A 13,278-nucleotide genomic window follows, 5' to 3' on the forward strand; every position below is an offset into this window, starting at 1 on the left:
AATTAATGATTTAATTCTATTTGAAAGGACATTTTAACTCTAAAATTAATCATTGATTTTTTTGCTAGTATTTATTTTAGTTGCTCGCATAAAGAGTGATTAAGGTGATACTAAAGATTAAACCTAGAAACAATCAAGTCCTTACTTTATTAAATAAATTTTTAAAATTACCTAAAATAATATATGTAATATTATTTAAGGATAAAATTGATATTTTATTATTTATAGAGTTTTTTATGTTTTTCTATAAATAAAAAGGTATGCTTGTTATTTTCTATGAGTAGAGTACAGTACAAAAACACCTAACAAAAAAAAATTAACTAGCACTCAAAAGTATAACAAAAGAGTTTTTAGAATATCTTTCACTTTATAGTTTGTGTGGATTACTATTGAAGGTCGCGACAATTCAATCTTGAAACAATTGTTAAAAACCAAAAAAAATATTTAATTTAATTTATTTGTAGTATAAACCTTAAACAACTCTAAATTAACTCTAAAAAAAAATTAAATTTATCGGTTATGGATATACGTTTCAGCAAACCTAACATATACTTCCCCGAAGCAGGAAATATGGTGCAGTCTCCAATAAGAATTTTGCCTTCGAAACTTAAGAATTCAAAGGAAAATAATTAAAGGCGGTGACTGAAATTGCCTTGTATCTTGTGTACTTGTGGAGATAGCAGATAGTCAGCGGACAACTTTTCCAACTGATCTACGGGTACTTTCTTGAGTAGTTGAAGGGTTGGAACAGTTGCACGAGGCAAACTTAAAGTTTTTCATTCTTGCTGCTCACCATTTCGTAATGGAGTCCTAAATCTGGTCTGTCTTCTTTTCACTGCCTGGTTCTCTGATCCCTGCTCAAAGAAGAGAAATGGTAATATCAAAATACCACATAGAACCGGTATCAACAACATGCACGAGCCGCTTATTATTCTTGGAAGATGTAATATTCCAGGAATGATGGGTTTAACTGTTGTTTCTTGCATTAGGAAAGACAATCGTTTCAAGTGTCGAGTTGTAGCTATATATACAGATCAGAATGGTTTCAGCTGATTTACTAGCAATAGTGCATAATTCTACATAAAGAGCCTATCTGCAGTAAATTGTAGATCCATATACCTTCTGGGTGGTTTCCTTCAATGATTTGTTTTCTTTATCTTTATCACCTTTTTCTACAAAACACGGGACGACGGTGAATTTCTTTTAGAAATTTACTATTAATTTAGCAGTAATTGGTCCTACCTGTGTTTGGTTTGGAAAGGAAAAACTCAAGAATTTATAAACTACACTGACGTTCATTCTTGCTATACATAATATGGAGAACCTGTAATGTTTTTGCATTATTTTTAGCCATAAATGTTCACCCTTTGAGCTTTGCACTTTTCATTTCAACAAGAACCCTCCACAAAGAAACTAATAAATCCAAGGTCTCAGAAAGAGAATGGTTCAAACATAAATCTCTCAGAAAACTAGACTGTTGTAATTTATAATAATGCTGATTATATTATTTGATCATGCTTCCTTGATTTTCTATTAATTGAGTATCTAAAACATTACACCTCATCTTTTCACCCCTAAAAATCGAGAAAGAAAAGACCAGATCGGAAAAACAGAGCAAAAGAAATTTGATTCTGTTCATGGAATAGTCCTAATTAATTATCTTTTGATTGAAATCTCACCTTCATTACCATCACCATCGACTGAGACATTATGAGCGCAGTATACCCTGAAGCTAGGAGATTCTTGAAAACATAACATGTTGTCCTCCCTTGCACCTTCCTTTTCATTGCTAACAGCCTCCTCCATCACCTCAGTGTCCACAACGGCCTCCTCACTAGGGTTCCTTTTCGTTATAATATCCTTCTCTGCCATGTCCTCTAATTCGACTGCCTTCACATTAGCTCCTTGATGAATACTATGATTAACCTTATTCACATATTTTGCTTCTTGATCAATATCTGGTTCTGGTTCTTTGAAAGATGTTTCATATTCCATTTCTTGTGAATTTGAAACACTTTTTCGTACATTATGGATTGGCTCTCTTTCACTTTCCAAGCTTCGATCTTTATCATTAGAGCCAAGAACCCTCTTCGAGAATCCCCTTTCAGTTATAAAGGAAAAGCTCTTCTGACCATGGCTAGCTGAAGAACCGGTTTCCTCTTCATTTTTGCAGCCACTTTTATCATGAATGCTTTGACAAATGGATCCAACATTTTCAAATCTTAGCCCTGCCGCCTCCTCCGGCTGTAGCTTTGAAATGTCACGGTCCATGGAAGAAGAACATGTGCAAGGCTTAAAACAAAACAAATGAGTCTTGAACAACATAGAGAAATTAAGGTATTACACAAATGGTCTCTTTCATTGAGAACTAGGTTATATGTTCTTATTTTTTTTTATGAATCCCCAGTAATGCGGATGTATAGGTTCTAATAAAACATAGGGAAGATTAGTGGGAGGATTTGACCGGGGGGCAGGGTTTGTTAATCTACTTCTCGCTATAACTATATCAAAGATGAGTTTCTGTTATGCATCATCATGGTATAGAAGCAGCTAGGGAATCCTCTCTTTCATCGGTGTCTCTTGATGCGACCTTATCCGTTTCTCTTGCCTTCATAGTTATAATAGATGCTTCATGCTGAGACGATGAGACGTGGTATGAATTTAAATTTTTATTGTATAAAGATTTTATGTTAAACAATAAAAACCTTATAAAGTAGATTTATTTTTTGTTAGTCTATATCTGGGTAACAAATTTTTCTTAAAAACATTATCATCATTAGAACACCTTAAAAAAAATTTAACCTGACATACAACATTGTGCGAGCCACTTATCCAGTGTGTATGTAAAATTATGAAAAACAATTACACATAAAATGGATTTTTCCTAGCTTGCTACATCTTGAGCTGGGTTGTTCCTGAAAAACCAATCACATATACAAACATAATATTCTAATACTTAAGTTAGTTGAGATGTGAAGAGATAATAATGTACTACTATAAGAGAGAAATGAAAATGAGAGTTAAAACTGTGCATTTGTAAGTTTTATGTGGCATTGTGTGTCTATATATCTATATGGTTTTTTGTATAAAATTCTTATTACTTCTAGGTGGTAAAGTGTATTTATACACTCAACCTTATATTTTTTTTATAGAGAAGGAGCCGTATCAGTAATGGAGATATTGGTGTTGGATATTAATTGTGGAGCTAATAAACCATTGGCTAGCAATGATGGTTATTGGTAGTTGTGTCATGTCATGATTATTGTGTCATGCATCATTATTGTTGTGGTTATAGACATTGGTGTAAGAATGTGACACTAATGCTTCCATGCATAAAATTTGTGTGTAAAAATATTATGTGTATGTGTCTTGCACAAAGATAAATTATTAGTGGCATATAAGAAAAAAAAAATACATAAAAGTGTGTGTGGTTTGGTAAAGAAGAAAGAAAAAGTAGAAGTAGAAAGAGAAAGAAGAAGAGAGACAGATTAAGTTGGTCACATTAGCTTGGCCAAGGGTTTACCGAGGTGGCTAAGCAACTTAGCCCACGCGGTAAGCAACCTTGGCCACGTGAGTTGAGCTTGCATGACCACCATTTTTGTTTCCTAGTCTTTTAATTTTTTTTATTATTTTTTTTTTCAATTCAAACCTTTGACATTTATTTTTTTATTATTTTTTGAAGGTTAGAGTTTTATAATTTGTTTTTATTTAATTTATTTTGGGTTATTAAGAAGAAATCTATTTCTCCTCTTGGAAACATTGTCCATCCTCTCAAAAGTTATTATAGATTCGTACACTCCTCACCTCAAAAGTTATTGTGAATTCATAGTAACTTGGTTTTTTTTTCTAATTTAGTCATTTGAAATTGTATTTTTTTAATCATTTGAATTATTATTTTTTAATTTAGTCATTTGACATTGTATTTTTTTGGAATGAATTTTGTAATTTCTTTATATATTATCTATATTGGAAAAAATATCCTAACTTTTAATTGGTACTTGAATTTACAAAACAAAAACCAGTTTTGTTATTTGTAAGAGATTTAGAGTTGGGGGATCAAAATTGAAAAGAAAGAAGAATGATAATTTTTTTAAATAAAAAAGTAGTTCCAACACCTTCTAGCCTTAAAAATTTTCCAAAAACCTCTTTTTTTGCTCTATATTTTTATTATTTTATAAAATCTTTTATTATATTAACAGGCCTGCATGTTTATTTTTTGGTGTAAAAAGATATTAGATCTGACCCGTAAAAGAAATAGAGTGACCTAACTAGATATTATTGTATTTAATATTGTTCAATTTTTATTGTGTTTTCTTATTTGGGTATTTTTTTTTTAATATTAGTAAGTGTTGTTTTTTTGCAACTCATTATAGCCGTTCTTTTTATATCATATTCGGTTATTTTATTATAATTATTTATTTTATTGTTATATAATTAAATAAAAAATAATTTTAAAAAAAACAAAAAAAACTATATTTTTCTTTTCTTCTTGTTGTTAATTAATTTTCTTTGATTATTCATAATAATTCCTTACCCCATGCCCCATGCCCACATTGTTTCTATCACTCTCCAATTACTCGTTTGTCTCTTCTTTTGTAGTTGAATTTACTCTCTCTTTCAGTTCAGTGTACATGTCATTTGACAAGCATCTACATATTAGTTATATGTATCCCTCGTGCCTTAATTTATGAGAAAAATTGTTTTCTTTCATAAAAAAAAATATATAATATGTACTAGTCTTAACAACTCTAATTAATGTCTAGTCTTAACGCCCATTTGCGATTGCAGCCCAACCAGAGGTTGGCTAAAATTCAAAAAATAATTTAAAATATTTTTTTATGTTTTCAGATTGTTTTGATGTGCTGATATCAAAAATAAATTTTAAAAATAAAAAAAAAATGTTATTTTGATACATTTCTAAACAAAATCACTTTGAAAAACAACCACTACCACACTCTCAAACACCTCTTATAGATCATTGACTAGGAACATTTAGGAAGAATACTTTGATGCAATAAGAATTCTATAATTATAAAAACTTTATAATTTTCTTTGCAAAATATTTTTGTCTTATGAACTTTATCTTTAATTTAGATTCATTAATCAAATATATGATGAATATTAAAGATAAATGAGTCTTTATTAATAAATTAAATTTATTTATATGTACAAAGTTAATGTTACGTGTAACCAAACAACTGACTACAAAGCATATATAATAATAATATCTTGACGGTGACAATGTGAATCATCAAAGTGTTGAAAGGGAAAAGGGTGGGGAAGGATTCAGTAGAGGTTTAAGGGATCTAACCAGGGATGTTGATCCATTTACTCTGATAGAATGAGAGTGTTTAATGAGAATCACCACACATGAAAAATGACAATTGTTTCTATTTAAACCGAAACCAGGCCCATTAAAAATTACAAAAAAAACCCTCAAAAAACAATATAGTTTATTGTTTTTAATATAAAATAACCAAACCGAACCGAAAATAAGTTGGTTGGGTTTCGGTTTTTGTCCTAAAATAACCAAACTGAACTGAACCGAAACTGATCGGTTTGAACCGGTTTCGGGTTTTTTTAAATCTAATTTGATTATTCTTTTAAGTAAAAATCGAATCGAACCGAAAATAATCACCTGCTTTGTGGGCTCTGATGTTACTTCTAGATTAAGAAATTAATATTAACATTAACAAACGGCTACTTTGTTAGTATTATCCCCTAGCTTTTATTCGTGAGACAACTTAATTTTTTTAATGTAAAAAAATGAAGATGTTGTTCTCCGAAGAGCAATGAAAAGTTATAACTCCGATCAAAGATTCAAATGTGTTAAATAAATATAGTTAATTTAATAATATAATTATAAAAAATAAAAATAATTAATAAAAAAATAAATGATTGTCAATGTCATTAAAAAATACCCTTAATTATTTTTATAAGCTATTAACAATTTTATTTGATAACAAAAAATAAAAAATAAAAAATAAAAAAAAATAATTTTATAAAGAGAAAAAAAATCAAAACTTAATTACTAACAGGTCAAACACTAAATGATAATTTTTTTTTTTTAAAAAAAAGTCAATACCCCCTCTCTCTCTCTCTATATATATATATATATATATATATAACAAATAAATAATTTTTAGAGTGTGATTGACACGAGGGTCCAAATGATTATTAGTGTTATGAATTGGTTGTGGCCTGCCAACACTACCGGGCCCACTTGAATGACAAAAGAAAAGGGCCGTCAAAGTCAGCAATTTACACAAGAAACTGTGTTTAGTAGGTGACGTGCAGAATTTTCATCGTGTTGATGATTCTTTAGCCTCTTGTGCAAGCAACCCTCTGGTCGGCGTTTTTCTTCCTCCGCTAACTTCCTTCCCACCACACAAGCACCTCCTTTCCTTTTCCACTGGCGGTGGATTGACTTCAGGTTATGTGGACGGACATTCTATGACAAAATCACTACAAATCTCATTATTCTTTTCAAATGAGATCGACTTTATCAAACTTTCTGACATATTATTGAACACCTTTTGAGCTGAAACTAGATATCATCTTGGGATGAACGGAAAAAAAAAATTAAATTGCTGTTAACATGTTTTATAGTAAAAACACAAATAATAAAAAGTTTATGCATATTTGAAAACATGTTTTAAAAAATATTTAGAAGGTGATATATCATATATCTTTTTTAAAAAATCAAGACGATGATATATTAAATCGACTTGATTTATTCCTTATTAATTTATAAAATTCACGACTCGAGTTAGAAGACTACGATAGACTAATAGAAAGAGAATCAAATCAAATATTAAATTTTTTGTCGAGATAATTCTAACAATACCAAAAAAAGCTATCTTTTAAACACAGATGAAGACATGTGCTGCCATATCACATCACCCTCTCTCTTATTTGTACGAATCACTTTTTTTTTTCTTTTCACTTTAGTACTTGATATAAAAAAAGGCCTAGTTTGTTGTAACCGTTTCAAATTCAATCTTTAAATTTTTAATTGTTTTAAACTAATAAAACAAAATCTATTTTACTAAATTGAGCATCAATCAGATACAAAAATATTTTTCTAATACTACAATAAACACATAAAAAGTAAAATAGAATGAATCTCATAACCCAATTTAAAGAAAAAACAAAAGATAAATTTGAAAGGAAAACAATTGGATGTTAAAAAAAAAGTTGGAAAAAAAGGGTAACAATGCACAATGATTTCAACAGTAAAACCACTATCTTTGTTAGTTGTTTTTGCTAGATGTATAGCCAACGCTTAATCATGGGTGGATCAAATTTTTTTATATGAAAAGAAATAATGCTAAGGAAAAAAATTGAGACTGAAGTCATTGGTTAAATTGGTAATTTAAAAATATAAATAAATAAATAAATTGATAAAAAAAATAATGAGAGAAAGGTAAAAAGAACCTAACTTGAGACATTTCAGATTAATAAACAACATAATATTGAAGGGTAAAAATAAAATAAATAAATCAATAAATCAATAAAAAAATACTCTGCTTAAACCGGGTTATCTCGCAAACATCACGACCATGGACATAAGAATGAGATAATTTTATAAAAAAAAAATAGAAAAAAGAGTCTAAAAACCAATTCTTAATAAATTAAATGAGAATAGGATAACTATATAGAAAGTAAAATAAATGGAAAAAAGTTAAAGTTCACTTTTAAGAAAATAAAATGTTGAAGGATAAAATTTTAATATATATATATGAAAAGATTTGATCCTAGCCCACTCGGGTCAAGATTGAAAATCTTTAACCCAATCATGATATTAGGATAACCGTGTTTGAAAGTAAACTGAATAAAATCATGAAACTCAATTATTGATTAATATAATGTTAAAGGACAAAAACAAAAAGTAATTAAAAAAAGCTATGAAAAAATCTTAGTCGACTATAGTTAACATATTAACCCCGTGATCATGGGTATAGGATCAGAATAATCCAATAGAAAGGAAAGGAAAAAAAAATATGAAGATAAATTTTCAATAAATCAAATGTTAAAAAATGAAATTTAAATAAATTAATTAAAAAAAGAACAAAAAAAGGTCAACCTACACTAACATTTGAAATTTGTAACTCTAGTCATAATTCCAATACTAACCACATAGAAAACAAAAAACAAAAACAAAGCAAAACTCTAAAAAAAGGTTTAAAAAATTAGCTTAAAAAGAAAAAAAACCCAAGTGAACTTGAGTCAACCCTCTAAATCTGGTCTAATCTCTAAAACTCACCACACGTGAAATCATGGACCTGAGTTCAATTAAAAAACTTAATTTACAATCAATTTAATTTTGAAAGATGAAAAACATTTCAATTTTAAAAAATTATCAGAGCATAAAAGATAGCAATAAAAATTGGGTTTTAAAATTGAAAAAACCAAAAGACGATGAAATTGTAGAAAACAATAATCTAAAAATGATCTCAAATAAAACAAATAGTAATCTAAAGAATTTGGACCAAATTTAAAAGAAAAAGAAATAGAAAGGGTAAAATTAAAAACATTTATAATTTTATAGATTATTAAAAATAAAAATAAAATAGTAATTAAAATGGCATAGACCAGATGTAAAGCAAAAAGAAATTAAAGAAGCAGGTGTGAAATTTGAAGAGGAGAAGAAGAAATAAATAACATTCTTTGTGTTTATGAAAAAGATGTATTTGTTTTTGATCAATTTGATAATGATGACATGTGAAAAGATTTCAATGCCTTCAATTATCAGTTTTAGATTTTTTTTTTTGGAAATAATAGAACTATACAATATTGTTCTGATGAATAATTTTTTTAACTCAATTGCTACAATATTTTTCAATACCTAATTGGTATTTAAAAAAAAAAACCTTTCAATGAATAAGATTAACAATTCTGGTTACCCCCCCAACAACTAATATAATTAATCACATGATTGTTGGAAATATTTTCTTTCATTCTTGTGAACGCACATCACATGTGAAGTGTCTTTGACCCAACTCACAGGGTGTCCCTACACTACATCGATCCCTTTTTAAGGATCACACGCCTGTTATGATCTAATTTAAAAGTTGTGGCATCATATCGAACCAATTGATCCATATTCTCTCCTTTTACACTGATTTTGACCCTCCGGTGATCGCTTTATCTCTCTCTCTAGCAGCAGAGTGGGAATATTTTATATGGGACTGGACGGGCATAACCTAAGGTGGAGAGGATTCCCATTCTCGAATGGAATTGAAATGGTAGAATAATCACAAATGTCTCTCTTATTTTGGCTTTTACTAGGTGACACAAGGAATCTTGTTCACATAACCCCATATGAGAGGTTGTGTTCTTGAAGCTTGGAAGTATTTAGTAAAGAAAATTTGTGTCTCTTTCCCTTTCCCTTTCCCTTTCCCAACACAACAAACACCACTCTTTATACAGGATTGGTTTGGATTTGAATGTGATTACCATTCAAAAAGCAAGAAATAATGAGAGAATCTCTTCGTTCGTTTGTATATGGTCTGGCTAGCAATTGAAAACACTGGCAGTGAACAAAAGTCATCAACAAAGCATTGAAAGAATCATATTTTAGGAGGGAATCAAGCCCCTCTCTATTTTTGCAATATGCGCGAGAATCGAGCCCCATTTGTAGATGTGCCTTTTCTTCACCACAATCTCTTGGCATCAATGGCTTTGGGTGCTTGTCCATAAGTGATCAACTTTTCTTGTAGTGTTATTATTAGATAATGTGGAACCTCTTTCCTTTTTTTTTTCTTTGGATACCTGCTTTTGATGCCTTACTTTTCATCATTCTTCACAAAAATCTGTTCACCTTTTGACAGTAAATTGCTTAAGCTAAACAATCAGTACAAAATCTTTTTCTGAGTCTTAAATGACTTGGTTTACTGGTGCAGAAATGATAATGATAGTCCTGCATGTTGCAACTACTTCATCTCAAATTCTCAGCACAATCGCCTATGTGAGATTAATTGAATTTCACATTTTTAACACGTCGAGTATATATGCTATACCATGCAGGACGAGTGTTCTGTTAAAACTATATTAAGTAGTGATGTATAGGGAAAAAATAATCAACACCTAATGCAATTCCTTAATTAGATAGACAAACACAAATATATAAAGCCAATGGACAATTGGATGCCTTCTCTTCTAATTTTTAGCAATTCTTATAGCTTGTTGCACGTACAGTACTATCTGAGTTATCTGATACAAAGTTTCCTTGATTAGGAGCAAATTCTAAGTCCTCTTCCTATTGCAAGGATAAGAAAAAAGGCTAATGGAGGAGGAGCTGATTTCTTCCTGATCTACGTCGTTAGAAGAGACCTCAGTGACTCCACTTGAACATGGTGAAGGAGGACCAACTCCATCAGAGCTTTGTTCCATCATAAAATCGATAAAACTAGGACTAATGATCTCAACATTTCTAGTCTCGTTAATGTTTGAAGGATTGGAAATGACCACGTTTTTTCTAGGTTTCCTCTTCCTTTGAAATACACTGTAGGCAACCCAATCTCCCACCTCCTCCATCTGTACAAGAAAGTATCAAATACACATGACCCGTTAATTCTATGGCAAAAACACTGCTGCAACTGCGTGGTGCGTACCATATATAATATCACAGTAACCACTTCATATTTTTACCTGGGTCGTTTTGGGGCCTGTTAGCGAGCCTGCAAGGCAATATCCATGCATAACCCATTGACTTCTAGTCTTGATAGAATGCTTTCTTTCTTTGAAAACCAGGGTTTTCCTTGTTCCAACTGATTTGTTGCTGTCAGAAGCTATGATTTGCTTGCCTTTGCCAATAGGTTTCCAGTAACCAGAAGGTCCAGAGCCTGCAGTTCTCTTGCATTTTGTTCCAAAGTCATTCCACTTCTTTTGGCTAAAGAAGTACCTCTTTTCCTTCAAATTACCTAGAACAAGAACAGATTATAAGGTTTAAACCAACTCAGGATCTCTCAAATAAAGGTCAAAACTCAAATGGTGAGCTTAGATAGATGAATCTAAACTCTTAAAACAATCTTGAAAAGCAGATACAATTCGCCGTGATCCAACTTAGTTAAAAAAAAATCCCAGTTTGCTCAAAACAAAGCTAATAGAAGACTTGTAAGCACTAAACAGGTATCTGATTTACAAGTTGAAGAATTTGAATTTTTGACAAACCTGGCAAGCTCGAAGGATCATTTTGGAAAACATCAAACTCAGGAATGACTGAAGCTGGCATTGGAAGACCAAGGACCTTTCGTTTCAAGTAATGAACAACAAGCTCTTCATCCGTTGGATGAAACCTGTATCCAATAGGCAATTTGAACCCTCCATTCTCAACAGAGTTTGGCCTCACCATTTCCCAATCTCTCTAAATCTCCAAATTAAGTTTCCTAACCAAGTTGAGCTAAGACCTGGATGATCATTAACTCAACAGGGTAAAGCTAACTTGACACATATATAGAAACTAGCGACCCATGTTGTTGTAATATACTAAATTATGCAAACAAAAGATAAGAGGGAGAGAACCAAAATGAAAGAAGAGGCAAAGAAGACTCGTGAGTGGCCTTGGTTTGTCCTCGTGGGCTTAGGTAAGGAAAGACAAAGGTTCTTTAGACGTTCATATATATATATGTATATATTCATATGGGGCATGGCATGAAGTTAAAGAGGGAAATACCTTGGTTGTTTCTAATCCCCACTCTTGCTAATTACATCACTAGAACCCCATCCTTGACTTTGAAAAAAACTTGGCTCTATTCTGACGGGTCATTTCTGTCAGAATTCACATACAAACGTGTAGACTTGTGCTTCGGTCAAGAAGCACGCGCTCGTTTCAGACCCATGTTTAGGTTATAGAAGATCTGGTCTACATTAGACGGGAAATCCAAGAGATTAAAACACTATCCTACTGGTTGATGTGACATAACACAACCGCAGATGATCCGTCTTGAAGACACATGCAGCCAAATACATAAATCACAGGAAGATAAAATAAAAATTCTAGCCAAAACAACAGCGATGTTCACCTATATTATTATATTCAGATTTTTCTTCCCAAAAGAGTTTAGTTTTTTACATAGTTCCTAAATTTCCCTTTTGCATATTACAATAGAAGACAGTTCCATTAATTTCTTAACTATAAATCCAATGATAACAGTGACTCCCTTTCAACTACAACTACCATTACTTTTTGCTAAATTAATAAAAAATGCATCGTTATTCTCGGCCTTTTGTTTCCTCCTTAGCATGTATAGCATCACCTGTAGGGTTTTACAATAAATTTATTCAGAATTTTTGTAGTTTACTTAAAGCATACAGTTCTTAATTATGTAGTAATTAATTATTTTCAAAAAATAGTTTTATCATTGTTAAATTTAAATTGTAGATATATGAAATTATTTGTTTGTATTTTAGAATTCCATAATTTTACAATAGTTGGTAATTTTTCTTATAATAAATTTTCTTGAGTTCTTTTTCCTTGAAAGAGGAAATGCAATTGTTTGGTGGTAATTTGGTTTTTTTTTCCAGCATAATATAAGAACTATATAACTTTTAAAAATAAAATTTGTTTAAAAGATAATCGCGGTCAATTTGATCTTTTATATTTTTTAAAAATAATGTTAAGACTTTCATACCTTAGAAAGCAAAAAAAAAAAAAAACTTACAACTAGAGAAATTTATGTATTTTTAGGCATATTTTTTTAATTAATAAATTAATCAGGGTTGATTTTGGCCTTTTTACATTTTTTTAAAACAATATAAAGACTTTCGTATCTTTAAAAGCAAAAAAATTAAAACTTACAACCAATGATATTTGTGTATTTTTAGGTTGTTTTTTTTTTAATTAATAGGTTGGGTCAATGACGACTTAGTCTTTTAATAATTTTAATATTAATTTTAAAAAAGTTGATGGCATGTGCAAGGCACGCGTCACCAAGTAGGCGACACTCATGCGCTTTAAATAGCATGTGTAGTGTCATCCCATGTCCAAACACCACTTTTCAAGGTAGCGTTAGAAGCTTATCACTGTGTTCTTCGTGGTGGTGTTGCGTGTGTGGTCGGAAGAGTAGTAGTTGGACTCAGGTTGACTTTTTTCTTCTCCTCCCTCTGTTCTCTCTCTTCTCCTTGCAAAAAATGAACGTGTCCTTTCATTTGTTTTTTGTATTCAATTTGGTTCTTATTTTTTTATTGCTATTTATTTTGTATTTAATCCTTTTTTATTGATTTTTTCTTCAATTATGTCCCTCATCATTTGGTTTCATTTAATTTATATGTCAA

At 30.6% G+C, this 13,278-nt stretch overlaps 2 protein-coding genes across 2 annotated transcripts; both read right to left on the reverse strand.

The window, feature by feature from the left end:
- Nucleotides 1–520: 520 nt before the first annotated feature.
- Nucleotides 521–2,517, reverse strand: LOC133670503 (uncharacterized). Its single transcript, XM_062091005.1, has 2 exons — nt 1,680–2,517; nt 521–854 (listed from the first exon to the last, which is right to left on the reverse strand). The coding sequence occupies exons 1-2, from the start codon at nt 2,323–2,325 to the stop codon at nt 811–813; spliced, it is 690 nt and encodes a 229-aa protein (XP_061946989.1). The 5' UTR covers nt 2,326–2,517; the 3' UTR covers nt 521–810.
- A 7,612-nt stretch (nt 2,518–10,129) lies between these two features.
- LOC133670676 (NAC domain-containing protein 83-like) lies at nt 10,130–11,613 on the reverse strand. Its single transcript, XM_062091244.1, has 3 exons — nt 11,176–11,613; nt 10,654–10,925; nt 10,130–10,539 (listed from the first exon to the last, which is right to left on the reverse strand). The coding sequence occupies exons 1-3, from the start codon at nt 11,354–11,356 to the stop codon at nt 10,249–10,251; spliced, it is 744 nt and encodes a 247-aa protein (XP_061947228.1). The 5' UTR covers nt 11,357–11,613; the 3' UTR covers nt 10,130–10,248.
- Between the last annotated feature and the right edge of the window lie 1,665 nt (nt 11,614–13,278).

The sequence above is a fragment of the Populus nigra genome, chromosome 13, assembly GCF_951802175.1.
Source record: "Populus nigra chromosome 13, ddPopNigr1.1, whole genome shotgun sequence".
Taxonomy (NCBI): Eukaryota; Viridiplantae; Streptophyta; class Magnoliopsida; order Malpighiales; family Salicaceae; genus Populus; species Populus nigra.